This window comes from Nelumbo lutea, chromosome 2 (genome assembly GCF_056320005.1).
Source record: "Nelumbo lutea isolate HS-2025 chromosome 2, American lotus-T2T, whole genome shotgun sequence".
In the NCBI taxonomy this organism is placed as follows: Eukaryota; Viridiplantae; Streptophyta; class Magnoliopsida; order Proteales; family Nelumbonaceae; genus Nelumbo; species Nelumbo lutea.
In genome coordinates, this window is record NC_142685.1 from 63769323 (window position 1) to 63787191 (window position 17869).

Genomic DNA, 17869 nt, shown 5'->3' on the forward strand with positions numbered 1-17869 from the left:
TGTCGTACTAAGGGATGTTGTGGGAATCGTGTATTCCCAGAGAACGTATTCTTTGAAAACCTTGATTTGTCATTCCCAGTATTCTTTGGGTGCTGTTCTCATTTCTTTAGCTTTATTTTTGCCATTTCTATTCCCCGAGAACACTAGTCGCTAGGAATAGTACAAACGCTCTCGCGAAACGTTATCAAACAGGGCCAAAGATTTCAAAGACATCAAGTGTTAGTAATTGTACTTTTCCCTTTGAAGACGATGGACGCCTCCTGATGACCATTTGGACAGTTAGCTTCAATATAGAAAGATCTTACATCCGAAAGACAGCAGTCAACCCATCCTCCATGGCCAGGGCTCCAGATTCAAGCGGATAGCATGGAGTAGCGGTCAACCTATTGTCAAATGGTTACATAGAATGAAATGAATAAAAAACTGAAGCGTAAAAACACTCAACGTTTCATGTCAAATTGGTCATTCTTCCATTGGGATTGTGATTTATGAGGATCAATATTAAAAAAAAAAAAATGGAAAAAACAAAAAGTTAAAAGAAAAAAAAAAAGAGAAGAAAAGCGCAACTATTAACTAACCAGCCGTAGAGTAAAATATTTAATCAAATTCAAGTACCCACTAAAGTATTTAATACATAACACAAAAACTGAAACAAAGACTCGTAGCTGTATGAATGACATGAAGCCGCATTTCATCAACAAATAATTGTCAAAAAATTTCTTTATCCTCGATTTCCTCACTGAAATAAACTTAAAAAAATAAATTCATCCTCATTTTACACCATATTACAACGATATTTTGGTCAGATTGACAAGCTTGGAAGATTCAGATCTGAGGCTTGATAGAACAAAAATAGTCAAATACCAATTATTTGACATGTCCAACACTTTAATATCTTAATTACACATATCTTCCATTTCAATAATAATGGCATATTGTTCGAACTCAAATTTAAATTCAATCCCATTAGGGTGGTGCAAATTCAATCTATTTATAATTGGATCAAATGTCATCCTATCTTCCCAAACAAAAACTTCAAATTTAAAGGGTTTTCCCTAGGATAATTGGCATTTTATTTTTTCAAGAAAGAGTAACTAAGAATTGAATACCTTCTACTTTCAAAGAGAAGTTTTCTTTCTCAAACATTTATCTACCCACTTTGAAAAGTAGTGAGAATAGTTAATTCCACTTTTATAAAATGTGCTAACTTTAGATACATGATTACTTATAGAAAAAAGTATTTGTTCCAAAGGATATGAGCCCATATCAATTTTTGTAATTCAATTGTTTAATTTATATAAAAGAATTACTAATAGACTTTTAAATTATAAATCAAACCCTGATTTAATTATTTAAATTAAATATAATAAATCTCAAATAAAATTAGATTAATACAGAAAACAAAGTTGTAATTGTCCCATACTTAATAGTTAATACTGGGTCGTTCGCTACCTACGATCAGACATTAGTTGTACGGTTGTACCCCGATTTCTCAAAGTACCGACTTTACAAGTCCAATTGAAATTCTCGTTTACTAAAGGGCCCCTACCATCTTCCCTATAGCTGCGTGTCTTCTTCTCTTTGTCCACGTGTACATCACAAATTGGTACATGATCTGCATGGTCGACACTTATCCCAATAAGAGGTTTCACCAAACTAATACCATGTTTGATAGAGAAGGGTAAGCTTCAATGTTGATATGGGTTTGGAAAAAGTTTTTAACACTCACAGCTAAACTGACACAACCCTCCTTGGTTCTGCTTTGAGTATATACTATAGATAAGTTTTGGACAGTATGATAAGAGGTGGGACCCCGACATTGAATTTAAACAATTTCACTATTTCCTCTCAATGCATATATATATATATATATATACATTGATACATTTTGATACTCTTGTGTAACTTGCATTGACAAGCACCTTCTTTTGGTTTGAAAATCTGTGGGAACTGGAAATCTCCTTAAGGCCAAGGTATTTTTAGATTAAGATTGAGTTCTCCTTAAGTTTTAATTATCAGTTTACCATTTATGGAAATTCACCAAAAACCCTAACTAGTAAACTCAATCCATCCACATGGTTTGATGTTTAATGTGAAGTTGAAGTAGGCATGGACCAGCAGGCTCTAACCCTAAAAATGCCAACAAGCCTACATTGGGGTAAGTCGATAATTGCAGATGTAGGGGCCATCCCGCTGCAGGTCTGCTTCTAGCTTTCTATATGCACTACTGAGTACTGAGAAAGGACTCTAATTTCTTTTCATCTTTTTCTTTTTTTCTCCTACGTACCAAAACATGCATAAGAAAGAAGAGATGCAGTAACAAACGGACCCTACACCTGAACACCTAATGATCTATTAATGTCAAAGGACCAAGAACATCTCCCATGGCCGAGAAGGGATCAATGCGCGCAACTTGCAAAATATAGTACTTGGAGAGAAGAATAGAGACAGATTAAGATGGATAATGATAGCTTGATTTGATGCCAACTCCCTCAGACTCAGACACAGGCTCAGAACGTCCTTTTTTCTATTGTCCTCCAACAATCTGACTAATTAACGAAGATAAGACGACAAACAAAAGGAAAAAGATACCAACTCAAAGTGCAGAAAGCATACGTTGTTAACGTTCTACTGAAATTCTAGAGCAATTAAAAAAAAACTAAGTACAGATTTCTAGCTAAATCGATCCTCCCTGTTTCAAAGGAATGAAGAACAAACGTAGGCCATGAGGAAAGAACAGTCAACGAACGGAAGTAGTCCATGCTAAAAATTTATTGTTCGATCAGCAGATAAAGAAGCGAAAGAGATCTTCTGGTGCAACAACTGTAGCTTACACAATCTCAGATAAGCTTTCACTAATATTGAATATATTTATCGCCCAACATCTCTTCACTGAATTCTCTCTTCTTTAAGCTATTAATATTAAGAAAAAGAAGCTATTTTACTTACGTGCTTTCTCAACTGTTACTGAGCAAAATGTTTAAAACGTAAAAGAAGAGTTCTGGTTTATCTTTTCATCTCTTAATACGAAACTAGGATTCTACAGTAGGAAGGCAGACACAAAGCTTCGTAATAACATAGCAGCAGATACCCACTCGGCTACAGTGAATCAATGGAAATATAAAATTATAAAATCTGCATTTACCCAATTAAAAAGAGAAACGTGGCACATAAACACCGGCCTGCCCTCTCTGCAATTCGACATCTCTCTCTCAAACTGAAGTACTCTGACAACCAACAGTTGGGAGTGAGTAAACCTCTGAAAAGTTTGTCTTTCTGAAATTCTGCAGTTTGACTGATGTCTCTCTCTCTCTCTCCAAAGACAAATGACAGTGGACCACCGCTTTCTCTCCTAAGCTCTACGGGATGTCAGCTCTGAACTTGTAAAGTTCTATCGAAATATAAAATTATTGCAATCGTGAGGATCATGTTCTGCATAAGAAAAGAAGAAAGCTTTGCCTTCTTGAAAACTTTCACGGCATTATTAGTGTCATCATCTGAAATGCTCTGCAACTTTCTTCATTTATCTTAATTTATCATAACGTTTGGATACTTCTAAGAGACTACTTGTCAGAAATTTGCCCTGAGGAAACAAATTCTAGATTACAGTAATACTCCATTAGCCAATTAATTCAAACCAAAATTCTGAAAATAGATCTATATGCATTCACTCAAATTTAACCGATGGTGGATGTAAGATGAATGAACATAAGATAGGGGTGTTTTTATATCATATATATAAAAATTAATCTTCAGGGCAGATTGGTTAGTCAGGAATAATTGTCATTTAAAATAATAATGGTACATGTACACGACTTTTATTATTGTCACTAATTGACAAAAACTTATCCCACTGTTAAATACTTGAATTATATTTATGGTTTGCCGATATGTATCATTCCGGGACCCTTTCGATATGCCCCTACAATAGGTGTATCCGGGGTCTGACCGGTTCAGGGGATGGAGGGGTCCTAGACTGGCTCCCTTGAACCAGTTAAAAAAAAAAAAAGTAAAAAAACAAATATCAAAATGCCCGATACACCCCTACCGGCGTATCGATATTTTGAACCTTAGGTTTAACAAAAAGACAAGAACTTATCCTACTGTTTGCATAATCACTTAAACTAATACCTTTATAATTTCTGAATGGACAATCATTAGAAATTCATAACATAAAGATGGAAAAGACTACTTTGCCCTTGATTTTTTTTTTCAAAATTTCAAAATATAACATTTCTTCAGAAGAAAACCGGGCAATCTAACCATCCTCCACCTAGATCTATCCTAACAATTCTATATCTAAAGTCCCAAAACCGTATCCGCTCAGATTCCTACTACTTTTGCTTAACTTTTTTGATAGAAATTTCTGAGACTACATCTCTCTACTGAAGTCCCAAAATCAGATTTGCGCATTCTGTGAATCTTACGTTTTTACTCTTTCTACCTATTTGTCTATGTTTCTTGAAAGGAACAGAACAACATCAGAGAAACAAAGGTTTGATTGGGAGGAAAAGAAAGGTGTGCATTAAGGTGAAGGATTATGATAGGAATGTAGAGACGAAGATGATGGTGATGATGAGGTGGGGTACATGGGAGGAGTTCCTCCTCAAAGGCACCTTTCTTAGGGCCTATTCGTTTGCTCTAAAGTCTGGCATCTGAAAGTTCAATAATTATATTAAGAGGTATATTGGTATTGGTGAACTTTTCTTTCCTTTGAATTCTGAATGCAAAGAATGTTGTTCTGAATTCTGAAAATTATCAAATATCCATTTTGACCTCATATATGAGAGTTTTTATTTATCTTTTGGGGATATCATTGGAAAACAAAAAGTTGTATGATTGCACTTTAAGAGATAAGAGATAAGAGGAAATGAACAACCATTTTTCTCTTAAAGTTAAAAGATTCCTCTTAAGAGATAAGGGTTAAGAGAAAACGAACAAGCCCTTAGGCATGGGAAAACCACATCGGAGCTTGAAACCTCTAGAGCTGGAGAGGTTTTAGTATCTTCTAACATGGGTATTTCTTTCTTCTTTTTAAAATCTTTAGACAACTAATCAAAATTAAAATTGGACATTTTGTTCCCCCCTTTAATGATGAGTCAATAAATGCATATGTATCGAGTTCTTAGATGAAGAGCCATGTCCCAAATTAGAGATAGAACAACAATCACCTGCAGATGAATGAAGAGACTCATTGTCAATTCCCCCATCTCCTTGGATCCCCCAATATGTTGGTTGTACCTGCCTAGGAATCTCATTTGCTTTTCCATTAAACATCACTAGATTCTCCCAGTTCCATTGAGAGGAATCTTTGGTTCCTAATGCATGACGGAAACTGTGGTTGAGCTTGATATCGTGCAAGTTACACGTTAATAAGAAAAGACCTAGAATCCACTTGGTTGAAACTTTGGTAATGCACTAGAAAATAAGAGAAACTCTCTGAAGAAATTGTTTTTGAAATTCACTACCTGTAAACAAATGCTTAGGGTCCCTTTTATAGGCATTGAATTACAAACTTACTCAAACTAGGAAACCAATTCCTAAGGAAACAAACAGGAAATGAGACAACTCTTACACCTTTTCTAACTAATCTAAAATAAAACAAACAAATAAGAACTCTACTAAGACTAGGGAACTCAAAAAAAAAAAAAAGAAACAAATAAGAAAGTTGAGTGCTTCCGTGGAACTGTGCATTTTCATCATTTCAATCCTTTTTTAGGTAGCTTCTTCCTATCCAATTGCTCCATGTATTTATTTGCAAGCTGCTCCACATCATTCCCTCCACTTGAAAGAAACTTGTCCCTGAGTTAATTTTTCGATAAGATGGACCATTAGATGGAAAACACTCATACAAATTAGCAACATTAAAAGGTTTTGGAGATATTCATGTCATCAGTAAGATCAACAACATAAGCATTGCCGTTGATTTTCCTTAAGATCTAGTAGGGACCATACTTCTTTGGCTTCAATTTGCTATAGGTGCCAACAAGAAATCGCTCTTTACACAAGAACACCATTACCTGGTCTCCTACACCAAATACCTTCGCTCGTCATCACTTGTCAACTGCTGCCTTGTATATAGCGTTGGACTCTTTTAGCTTCTGTTTCACCTCTGCTACAATAGCTTGGTAATGTTCAGCCATGGCTCTAGATGCGACACTCGTGCCAGAAACATTAGGCAACTTTACCAGATCTAGAACATGCCTAGGCTCCTTTGTGTAGATGATGGAGAATGGAGATTTCCCTGTTGAACTATAAGTGTTGTTAAATGCAAATTTTGCTTGAGCCAAAGCGTTGTCCCACTGTTTAGGCTTGTCACCATAGGTGCTCCTAATCAAATTGCCTAGAGTTTTGTTTACTACCTCTTTTATCTATCTGTTTGAGGATGTGTTGTGCTATTGAAGTTAAGTTCAGTATTGAACTACTTCCATAAAGTCAACCAAAAGTGAGCTAGAAACTAATTGTCTCAATTAAGGTGATAGACTTAGGTACTCCATGCACGCACAATCTTCTAGAAGAATAGTTTTTTCACATGTGCTACATCTGTAGTCTTGCGGCAAGGAATGCAATTTACCATATTTGAAAATCAATCGACTACCATGGACACAGAATATACTCCTCTCTGATTTCTGGGGAGTCCTAACACAAAGTCCATAGATAAATCCTCCCAACACTCTGATAGCACTGGAAGAAGCTTGTAAAGACCTGTGTTTTGAGATTGCCCCTTTGTGACTTGACAGATAGGACACTTCCTCAAATAATTTTTGACATCCTTCTTCAGTTGAGGCCAATAATACATTTATTCCATGCTATTGATTGTCTTGTCTCTGCCAAGATGGTCACTCAAACCTCTAGCATGTAATTCACGAATCACCTTGTCTTGTAAGGATGTTTTAAGGAGACACAACTTGTTTCCCTTGAATAGAAAGCCATCCTGTACAAGAAAATCACCAATAAGCTGTTTGGTGGTATGTTTCTCCCATATGTTGCCAAAGTCCTCATCAGTTTCATAAAGATCCTTCAAGCACTCAAACCCAACAACTTCATTACTTATAGTGATGGGTAGAGTGGAGTATCTACTTAACGCATCTGCTACACGGTTCAAAGTGCTAGATTTATGCTTGATAACATAATGAAACTACTCTAAAAAAGTTGTCCACCTAGCATGCATCTTGTTGAGGTGTTGTTGATTTCTAAAATACTTTAGTGATTGGTGGTCTGAATAGATCACGAACTTCTGTTGAATAAGATAATGCTCCCAATTCTTAAGAGCTCGAATAATTGCGTACAACTCCTATTCATATGTTGACCACTTCTATCATGCCTCGTTTAATTTATCATTGAAGTAGGCTATTGGTTTACCTTTCTGAGATAGAGCACCACTGATTCTAATCTCACTAGCATCAAACTCTAACTCGAAGACTTTGTCAAAGTCTGGTAAAGTTAGTACTGGTGCAAAATATAACCTCTCATTGATTTCAGCAAAGCTTCTTTTAGCCTCTTCTGTCAACTCGAACTTCTCTTTCTTCAAATAGTTGGTGATGGGGGGCAGGATGCTGTTGAAATTTTGGATGAATCTCTTGTAAAAAATGGCCAAACCATGAAAGTTGTGTACCTCCGTCACAATCTTTAGAGATGGCCAATCCCGAATAGCCTGGATCTTTTGATCATCCATATGTATCCCATTAGCATTAATTATATAACCAAGGAACATCAATCTATCGGTCATGAAGTGACACTTTTTCAGATTGACATAGAGCTCATTCTCCTACAGTGCCATCAATGCTTTCTGTAGATGTTTTATATGATCTCCCTTATATTTGTTATGGATCAAAATATCATTAAAATAGACCACTACAAACTTGCCAATAAAGGGTTTGAGTACCTAATTCATCAGTCACATGAACGTGCTAGGAGCATTAAACAGTCCAAAGGGCATCACCAACTAGTTATATAAGCCCTCCTTAGTTTTGAATGATGTTTTCCGTTCATCGCCATGCATGATACAGATCTAGTGATATCCACTCTTCAGGTCAATTTTGGAGAACATATTGGATCCTCCCAATTGGTCCAACTTATCATCCAATCGAGGAATGGGAAATTTGTATCGGATGGTGATCTTGTTGATGGCATGGCTGTCAATACATCTTCCAACTTTCATCCTTCTTTGATGTTAGCAATGCAGGTGCTACACAAAGGCTAATGCTCTCTCAAATATGTCCTTTTTGTAGCAGTTCCTCCACTTTCTCTCTTAGGATCTTACTCTCCTTTGGGCTCATCCAGTAATGCGGCAGATTTGGCAAGGTGGTACCAGATATCAAATCAATCTGATGTTGGATGTCACGCATAGGGGTAGATGGTTTAATTCCATAGTTAGGGCCTTGAACTTGTCTAGTAGGGAATGCACCTACTCTAGAACTTCATGATTGGGCTCTGCCTCACCCCTGATCACCAAAACAAACGTATCCTTGGCCTCCTTGGCATCTACAAAAAAACTTAAGTTCCAACAAAGATATTGAAAGGAAATGTTATCCCTCCACTTTAGAAGCTTTGGGTGAGCCTCCCTTTGGTACAAGAGCAATCCTCCTGTTCTCCCATTTAAACAAATACATATTTTGTCTACCTCTATGTGTAGAATCAACATCATATTTCTATGGACGCCCTAACAACACATGACATGCATCCATTTCCACTACATCACACGTGACAGTGTCTTTATAAAGTTTACCCAAGGAGAGAGGAACCTTACAGATTTCTGTCACCTTAATGCCCTTCTTGATCCACCTGATATGATAAGGGGGCGGATGTGGTTCTGTTGTCAGCTGCAAGTGATTAACTAGCAGCTGACATAAGGGTTATTGTTGGTCCTGCTAGTAGAAGCTCTAGCCTAGGATTTTGAGCCATCCCCTACTTGAGTCTTTATATGTTCTTCTCTAGAATGAGATGTGTAGGAGATCTAGACTCAAAGTTTGGTTGTTTGGGTAGGGGTGGAGCCATGAAGTGGCAAAGGGAGCCATGACCCCAGGCTCCTATGCCTTAAAATGTGTCAAACCCCCAATATATATATACTCTCCCCCTCCCCTTCCCCCCAATCCATGTTTATTAGCTTTTGGCCCTATTAAGAAAAATTCTTGGCTCCACCCTGAGTTTGGAAAAAAATTCTTGTGCACCTCATCTCATGGTTTTTTTTCAAACAATTGAAGTTTTTTCACTATGAAAAAAAGGGAGAATGACGGTTTATCCCAGGGTCAGAATTTTTAGGCCCAAAGTACAGTTGGGGTGGATGCCAGCTCGGAATTGATGGGAAATCACGGGGGACAATGATGTATAAAATGTGGATTTTTGACATTTTAAATGTTTATAGCTGTGCATTGGAATTCAGAAATCTTTAATTGGACCTATCCCTACTTTTCCAAAAAGAATTGTCAATCTCAATTTGACAGGTTGGACACGTTAATTCACAGCATGGGCTGTTGAAAGTGAGAAAACTTTGGCCATTGGGAGCGTTCTGGGGCATTACACATTGACACGTTAACCCATTGAATCCCCTGTTCGTCTTTTTGGTGAAAAGAAGATACAGGACAATTACTCTTTTACCCCCACACCCATGGTAGCGTGTCATGCCCAAGAACGTTTCCAACAGCCTAAGTTTCCTGGTTGAAGGTAGCTATGGGAATAACCAATAAAGTGTAGACACGTCAGCCCTCCTTACATATAAGGTACATGGGCCTTATTTGTATACAAAACTCTCGTCTACACTATTGATTGGTTAAGTATCCCGTGGTTAACGCCTTTGTTTCAGTTATCTGCGCGCCTTTGATTGCAGTTGTAGAGATTGGAAAGACTGAATCTTGGTTTGTTAGAAAAAAAAAGGAAAAAACATGACGGGTATATGAGCTAATGACTCATACTTAAATAACACCCATTTACTTAATTAGTACCTCAATTCAAAACAGTATCGTACTGGAAAACAGCAAGAAGTACAGTCACATTGACAACACAACCATACAACCCTAGAAAAAGATAGGAAAAAAAAGCTAAAAATTATAGGATAGACATCCTCCATTGCTCCTTCTATACGTTATTGTTCTAGGCTTCTAGTTATAGTTCTAGCTAAGGGGGGATCATTTTGATTTGGGCAAAAACAGTAGTTTATTGTAGCAACTTTCTAGTGGATTTGTTGCAGTAGAATGGTCCAAAGGGCGCTCACTTGATTCTGCTTCAACGTCTTCTCGCAGCTGTTTCTCTTTGGGCATTGAAGAAGACAGCAGCCACAGGAAGCCCCAGATCATTCTCCTCTGCGAACTTTCGAGTGCTGAAGTGGTCCCTTGAAGCAGGTGGAGTGATTGTTTGTCTTCGTTTCTGCTTGAAGAGAACAAACACAAACCTGTGGATCCCAATGGTAGGCCTTGGTATCTCATAGCTCACCACCTCTCTTCCTGTTTAATGGAGAACCCACAGTTAGTTTAGTTTCATCCCATTATCTCTCTCTCTCTCTCTCTCTCTCTCTCTCTGAAACTTACCGAACGTAGCATCTGTTGTTCCTGGGATGTCCGTCACTATCCTGTAAGAAGGAGAATATAATGCAGGGTGAGCTTAAAATTTGTGGATAAATGGAATACAACAATAAATATAGTTTCTCTTTTTTCCTTATTGTCTTGTTAAACCCATTGATCTAGAGATCATAATGAACGCCTCTCTGTGTACAGAAGTTGATTAAGGATGCTCCTTGTAATGCTTACACATGTTTGGGTCCCTCAGTTGGATGGTGTAATTGGTACTTTTTGGGTGCTAATCCAAGTTCTTATCAGACAGTGCAGACCCAAGTGACAGAAACAAGTACAAGGAATACTCACTTGCACCTTAAGAGACCCATCACCCACCCTCTCTGTGTAGGTGTAGGTGTGTGGGAGATGTGAAGCAGCATATCATGAGAGCTAGGTAACAAGCTCAATTCTGTTAGAATATTTTCTAGTTCATATTTTGATTGTATATATATGTTACTGTTTCTGTTTTGGAAGGTGTATTTTAGAGTATACCAGTGCAGGTGCTCCCTCAGATATGGATCACTAGGGCCAGGAGCATCTGGGTCTGTCATAACCTGCAAATGAAGAAGTTGGATTTGTTAAAAAAAATATATACATGTAGAAAAGAATGTTAGGTGGTTTGAGTATTATTATCTCAACTTCTGTATATATATATATATGAAGGAAAAGTCAAAAGAATAAAGAGGAAATATTGAAGAAAAATAACTAAGGGATGTAAAGTAATACCAGTGTAAAGAAAGTTCTCATATCACCTCCCTGAACCTCGACCCTAGGTTTAGTGGTTACAGAGGAAGGATAGAACTCGTGGCCATTGTAGACTTGCTTGTTGGAGTTGTAAGTCACAGTCATCTTTACTGTTGGAGAAAATGAATCAAGAACATCTCCAATTACTTTGCCAACCGTGAGAGGCTCTAACAATTTTGCATTGTTTGCCATGACTGAGAAGAGAGAGGACTGAAGGAGAGACTTAGGATTTGAGAGAATTGGATAGGGAAATGTTTCTCTGAAGGCTCGTTACTGGGTATGAGAGTGGAAGCCTCATATTTATAGGGAGCGGCGGAGTTGGTTCTTTTTTTGTAATTACTTCTATAAGAAGATTTTTCCTAACTGATGCTTTTGTGAATTTTGATCTTCTCAAATGACGTGTTCATTTGTAGCACAAATCAAACTAGTTAATCTAAAAAAAAGAAAGAAATTCTGCATGTGGGTCCACACTAAGCTAGATGACATCTCTTTTTTTTTTCTTTTTTTTTGTTAATTAAAAGAGTCGAAGAGAAATTATTTCAAGCTCCTGTGAGAGAACATTCTTAATATGGGAAAGATGTTTCTCTTTTTCATTTAAGGTAAAGGGAGAGAACCCATTGAGGTGTTGCTGAAACTGACCAAACTATACACAATAGAGGAATTAGAAATCCGAAAGATTCTCTAACGAGGTTGGGAAGCATAAAGGGACTCCACCACAAATGCACCAACTATATGTGCTCAATTAGTGCTCAGATGTCATTTCAAGTAAAGAGATTCAAGGGAGTTCTTGAAATGGCAAAAGAACAGGTGGAGTTCTATTGATGGAAATGTATAAAGTGCTTCTCTGAGTTCCCACCTCTGGACTTCATTTGATAATTCTAAATGCACAAACTCATATTTCACCTTTTCTCCTTTATTAGCATAAAGTTTGATTTCATTTTATTTTTTTTAGTTTTTGCTTTAAGTAGAATAATAGGGGTACACACAACCAGTGCTTCTTCTATACATGTTTGTGCCCACAACCAGATCATGGCTTTCATCTTGGAGATCTCCTAAATCAAGAAAAAGAAAGCAAGATAAAATTAAGGTTCCTTATGATCAAATCATCTTAGCCGTTCATTTTCCTCTATGAAATGAAATTTGTGTATTTAAATATTAATAACAGTCTAGCATTGTCATGTCAAGTGTGAAGAGGGGTTCAATTTAGATTTCTTTGGGTGATTTTCCCAATTAAATTTAGCCACATGGGATGCTCAATTGGCCAATCAGATTCCTCCATCAAGTCGGTGAAGGTCTGAATTAGCTATAATTCACTTGCGAGCTCATTCCATGTCAGCATAGCCATAACCCATGCACATGTATTGGATCTTTCTCTGCTGGCTAACTCAAAGAAAGTAGGATTTATTGAACATTTTCTAGACTACTAGTCTATTAGTCTCCTAGCAAAGAGAGACGACCCAGGAATCTCTCATACATGTGAAAGTTCAATAATGGAGGCTTAAAGTTGAAAGAGCTTCATCTGTTTTTTCTACTACCCCATCCAACTCTTTTCATGGGGGGTATCAGAGCTTTATAAGCCCAATATCCCTTACCACATGGTGTAACGGAGACCTTCTCATGTGTCAACCCTACCCTGTTTATCACTTATTGGCTGGAATCCTGGAATGGTCTTGAGAGGGGTAGACTGGGTACGATCTTAATTTTTGACAATCTTTTTGCACAAAGGGATAGACTGATGAGCTATACGTAGCACAACCCATTAGGGCTGTCAGTTCATTGGGAAAATTCGATAGACACACCTGGCTCAATTATATAGGATTTTGGTCTTCATTATATGTTCGAAATTTTCAATTATAATTGGGTTTTGATCTATTTTAGGCTATGTTCATTTTAAAGGAAAGAGTAGGAAACCTTTACAAACCTTGTATGGTTTTCCTGCCTTGTCTTTCCTTTCCCTGCTTTTTTCTTCAAATCAAATACAGCCTTACTTGATTCTACTTTCAAGTTGAGCAACACCCATACCAATCATGGTTTTTAAAACTGAACCGGTTAGGAGTCCAGTTACCGGGTTGAACGGTCCGGCCTTTTGAATTGAACGGTTGGCCTGTTCTGATAAAAAAAATTAAAAAAACTAAAATAAATAAAAAATGATCAAAACCATTTGAACGGTCAGCCCGTTCTGACAAAAAAATAAAAAATAAAAAATGGTCAAAACCGTTCGAACGATTAACTGCCCAGTTCAGCAGTTTATTAACCCAAATCAACATTTTTTGAAAAAATCCGGTTTTGGGGGAAAACAGAACCGGTTACCTGACCTAACCGGTTCCTGGTTTTTTTGGTCCGACCGTCCAATCTGGTCTGGTTTTGAAAACCATGATACCAACTATATATTGACATATAGCAAAGGTGCCCCCAGTCTAATGCTTATATTTTTTTTTTCTGTCTTTCACCATAAAAAAAAAATCTTTTCGTGATATACTATGAGGTCAGTCCACCCTATAAACTTTAGTACAATTTATACAATTTTGCGGAGTTTGAAATCAGCACCCCAGTTTTCCACAACTTCAACAGCACATCCTCACCGTGTATTGGAAACAACTCCCGATGACGCTTCATTATTTCTGGTATCATCATTGGGAGATATTTTCAATATATGGCGGAAATATGCTGTGGAACGTTGTGGGAAACTATGATTTGAACTCAATTTTATGATGTCTAACTGTATCATTTTAACAAATAAGTATGTTTATTATCAAATTAATTACCTGTTAAAAGTATAGCTATTAATTATAATCAGGTCTCATGGATCAAACCTGATTGCCCCGATTTGGTTCAGAACTGGCTGTGCATATTTAGTTATCGGGTCATGGGTAAGGTCTACCTTGATTCAAACCAGACCCGACCCATTAACAGCACTACTCACTATATGGATTTGGCGACATGGTTTGAGGTTGAGCAGTGAGTCATGATAATGTGAAGTTGAATAAACTTGAGATAATTAAAGTTCCAAGGGATCCCATTGACTCAGTAAATTGGGTCTGTCTACATGGAGGCCGGCACACCCTTGTGAGAACACTGAGCAAGCATTCAGTAAACATTTCGAAAGCTGACTTACAAATTTGAAGGGTAGGCTGGGGCTATTTATGGGACAGGTGTCCAAAAATTTACTGAGTGCTTATTCAATATGCCCTAATTCAAACTCCTCTGTATAGGACCCACGTGATGGGTTTGGTGACTCCAACGAGTTTTTTCTGTTCAGTCTAAACGGATGGTTTGTCAAATTCATAAATGACCAAAACCGTTCCTGGGTCAAACAGTTCGACAGTTCAATTGCTTGGATCAGTGATTCGTTGATTAAATTAACGTTTTTTTGACAAAATATAGCGGTTTTGGGGTAAAACTAAACCAATTAGGTAACAAGTTCTTAGTTTTTCTGGTCCAATCGTCTGCTGGTCTGGTATGGTTTTGAAAACATTGGTTTAGAGTTTCTTTTAAAATTTATTAAAACATAATTTCTTGAATTCTAGCACAGTTCACAATTTTGTAGAGAACAAAAGGTTCAATAGTCTATTTTAGCTGTTTTATGGCCTTATATCATGGATGCAAATACATGATATAAGGCTCCTTCCAAACTGAGACCTATATGTGCAATGCATGGGAAAACCCAATGTCCAAATTGATGAAAAAATTATCAAAATGATATATTAAATGTCATCGATATGGTAAACTATCAATTATTGAAAAGTAAATACTTTAACAAAAATAAATAATATTAGATGAGAAATTATAATTAATGGACACTAATACACATTCAATGAGATGATATTTTACGTATAATAAATATAAATGAAGTAATATGCCATGAAATATAGGCCCTGTTTGGTTTGCAAGAATAGGGGATCTGGAATCGGAATCGGAATGGGCTATTCCAATTCCAACTTTTTGGTTGGGTGGAATCTGAATCCCATTCCCATTCCTGCTGGAATGGCATTCCCCCATTTGAGGGAATGATCATTCCCTGCCTCTCCCTTGTGAATGAAATCCCATTCATGCTAATTCTAATTCCCATTCCCATTTCTGTGTGAATCAACAAACTATGACAATAAACATACCAATTCCAATTCCGAAGGATTTCCATTCCGATTCCAACTACGAACCAAATGGACCCTTAACATTTGAAGCAGGAATAACTTGAATTTTAGAAAATATTATTTTAATTTAAAAAATTTAATGGAACTCCCAAAGAAAATTAATTACTAATAATTCTGGAAAATCAATAAAAATTAGTTACTAGTAATAATCAAATATTCATATTTATATTGGACTTTTAAAAATATTCAAATAATAATTTGAATATTAGTGAAAATTATAATAATAATAATAATAATAATAATAAAAATAGTAATAATAATAATAATAAAATATTCACACTTCGAGTTGATTTCTCTTGAGGTTGCCCTTAGGGTAGTTTTTCTGTCTAAGTGTTGGAGCGAGCTGGTTATCTTAGCTCGCGAGCTGGGATAGACTTATCTTGGAGTATTCCCTTTCAGTACATCGGGGGTCCTCGAGCTCGCACTATAGCAAGCTCAGCCTATGGCGAGCTGTGACGTAGCGAGCTATCCTGTGGGCTCGTTACTTAGTCGCGGTCAGGCTGTGGTGCTGAGCTGTCACTTGTGCTGAGTTATGTGCACGTGTCACCGTCTCAAGGGGTCAGGTCAAATCACCCTCCATCAATTGCCCCCCACTCCTCGGGCTAAGGGTGCTACCTTAGCGTGAAGAGTTCATGAAGTGTGATGGGGGATTTGACCCAAAGTTCAAACTTGATTGACTGCTCGCATTAAATACGCACGCAGAAGTCAGGGGGTCTCTGGACCTTTTGAATGCCAAAAGACGTGCCAAAGCGGCTCTCAGTTCCGGAAGATGTGTAGCCGTCATTACCTTAATCATGGGAGACGTGCAACCAGTCACATTTCAACTTCAGGAGGCATGCGGTCGGCTTGACTATGAACCTTCAGATCCGTTTTAATCTGAGCCGTCGATTTGAGGGCACAGTGGCTATAAATAGAAGGGCCTCAACCTCATTTCTTTTATGCTAACTTTCATTTCCTTCGGATTCTGAGGTCGCGTCTTCATCTAGCTGCCCGAGCTCTTCTTCCGTTCACACTGTCTTTTCGGTTCATCTCTTCCCTGGTGAGTCTTATCATTTTGTCAGTATGTCTGGGTATCTGTACCACATCTTCTCCCGGGGTGACGACCAAGATGACGCCCCCTCGAGCTCAGGGGAACCTTGGGGGTAGGCCCCGGAAGCTCGGGAGGCTTCTAGCGAAATTGCTTCTACCTCTCGAGGTAGGGAGCCAGATAGCTTTGGTCCTTCCTCCATGTCAATGGAGAGACTTAGGACCTTGGTTCTCCAATTTAACCTCCCCAGAGACCTTGTCTATAGTCTCCCCTCCGGTGACTATCCCTGGGAGCACGGTCTTGATGAGATAGTGATCTTCCAGGAGCAGCTCATCGCTGGCTTCCATCTTCCTCTGCATCCTTTGATAGTGGAGGTTTTGAATCATTTCAATGTCACTGTTGACCAGCTTCACTCCAACTCCATCCAAAATGTAGTTGGGACTATCTCTTTGTTTTATGAGTATTGTCTTCCCCTTAACCTTGACATCCTCTCTACCATTCTTCGCATTAAGAATGCTTCTCCCGGAGTGCCTCCAGAAAGGTGTTCCTACTATTTTCTCCCCGCCATGGCTTCAAGCTCTTATACGAGCTGCCGAGCAGGATCCCAGCCTGGAAGCGGGACTATTTTGTAGTTCGCAACCTCGAGGGGTGGCCCTTCCCAACTCACTGGAGGGGTGGCCCTTCCTAACTCACTGGAGGGCTGCCATCCAGGATTCGGGAGTTGACTTGGACCCCAAAGTTCGGGAAACACTGCGATCCCGAGTAGTGGTTGGCTTCCATTAGTCGGGCTACTTGACCGAGGACAAGCTTGTGCAGGCTGGCCTGAGCCCGGGTAGGTTGCCTTTTAGGTCGCGTAGTGCCTTGTAAATTTTATTTTTTTACTGGACTAATACCTTGTGATTTTTGGGAGCCATCATGTCTGGTGTTGACGCACGCCACCTTCTATCCAACAACCAGAAGCGCAAGGCGAAGAGGTTGCGCCCTGACCGATCTTCCACTTCTGGGAGTGCTGAGTTCGAGTCTACTGACCCGATCTTCGCTTCTCCACCGCCTGAGGTCCCACCGGTCCCATTTGAGGGAGTTGCCACAGAAGGGGGCCTTGAGGAGGGCGAGCTCCCGGGGCAAGGACTGTTCCCTCCGTCTGGGCCATCCTGCCCCTTCTCCTTCCCGCAGTTCCCTACCGGGAACTGGGAGGGTGTTAATGACTACATCGTGGCTGCACGAAAGAGTGAAGGTCGATTTGCCAGGAGGAGGTCGCCAGTTGGGGAGAGATAGACCCCAAGGAACTCGCCAGGCTAGCCTCCGCTCACTGCATGGTGGTAAGTGGGCTTTTTCTTCATTCTCTTTCTTTTCTCTCCTTTTCTCTCTTCTGACCTTAGTTTTTTGTTGGCAGGTGAACT

At 38.6% G+C, this 17869-nt stretch overlaps 2 protein-coding genes across 2 annotated transcripts; both read right to left on the reverse strand.

Moving 5' to 3' along the window:
* Window positions 1-6053: 6053 nt before the first annotated feature.
* Window positions 6054-7675, reverse strand: LOC148871177 (uncharacterized). Its single transcript, XM_088970014.1, has 3 exons — window positions 7363-7675; window positions 6850-7089; window positions 6054-6244 (listed from the first exon to the last, which is right to left on the reverse strand). Exons 1-3 carry the CDS (start codon window positions 7673-7675, stop codon window positions 6054-6056), a joined length of 744 nt encoding a protein of 247 aa, XP_088826140.1.
* A 2233-nt stretch (window positions 7676-9908) lies between these two features.
* Window positions 9909-11568, reverse strand: LOC148871178 (protein SELF-PRUNING-like). Its single transcript, XM_088967783.1, has 4 exons — window positions 11274-11568; window positions 11040-11101; window positions 10524-10564; window positions 9909-10439 (listed from the first exon to the last, which is right to left on the reverse strand). The coding sequence occupies exons 1-4, from the start codon at window positions 11481-11483 to the stop codon at window positions 10222-10224; spliced, it is 531 nt and encodes a 176-aa protein (XP_088823909.1). The 5' UTR covers window positions 11484-11568; the 3' UTR covers window positions 9909-10221.
* Between the last annotated feature and the right edge of the window lie 6301 nt (window positions 11569-17869).

Excerpts from the sequence above, each read along its gene's own strand:
- LOC148871177 (XM_088970014.1), bottom strand. The coding sequence starts at position 7,675 with ATGGATGATCAAAAGATCCAGGCTATTCGGGATTGGCCATCTCTAAAG. Across the intron at positions 7,090-7,362 it reads TGGTGCTCTATCTCAGAAAG|ATGCGTTAAGTAGATACTCC; the intron begins GTAAACCAATAG and ends ACCGTGTAGCAG. Across the intron at positions 6,245-6,849 it reads TCGTGAATTACATGCTAGAG|GGAAATCTCCATTCTCCATC; the intron begins GTTTGAGTGACC and ends ATAGTTCAACAG.
- LOC148871178 (XM_088967783.1), bottom strand. The coding sequence starts at position 11,483 with ATGGCAAACAATGCAAAATTGTTAGAGCCTCTCACGGTTGGCAAAGTA. Across the intron at positions 11,102-11,273 it reads TGAGAACTTTCTTTACACTG|GTTATGACAGACCCAGATGC; the intron begins GTATTACTTTAC and ends CTTCATTTGCAG. Across the intron at positions 10,565-11,039 it reads CTGAGGGAGCACCTGCACTG|GATAGTGACGGACATCCCAG; the intron begins GTATACTCTAAA and ends TCCTTCTTACAG.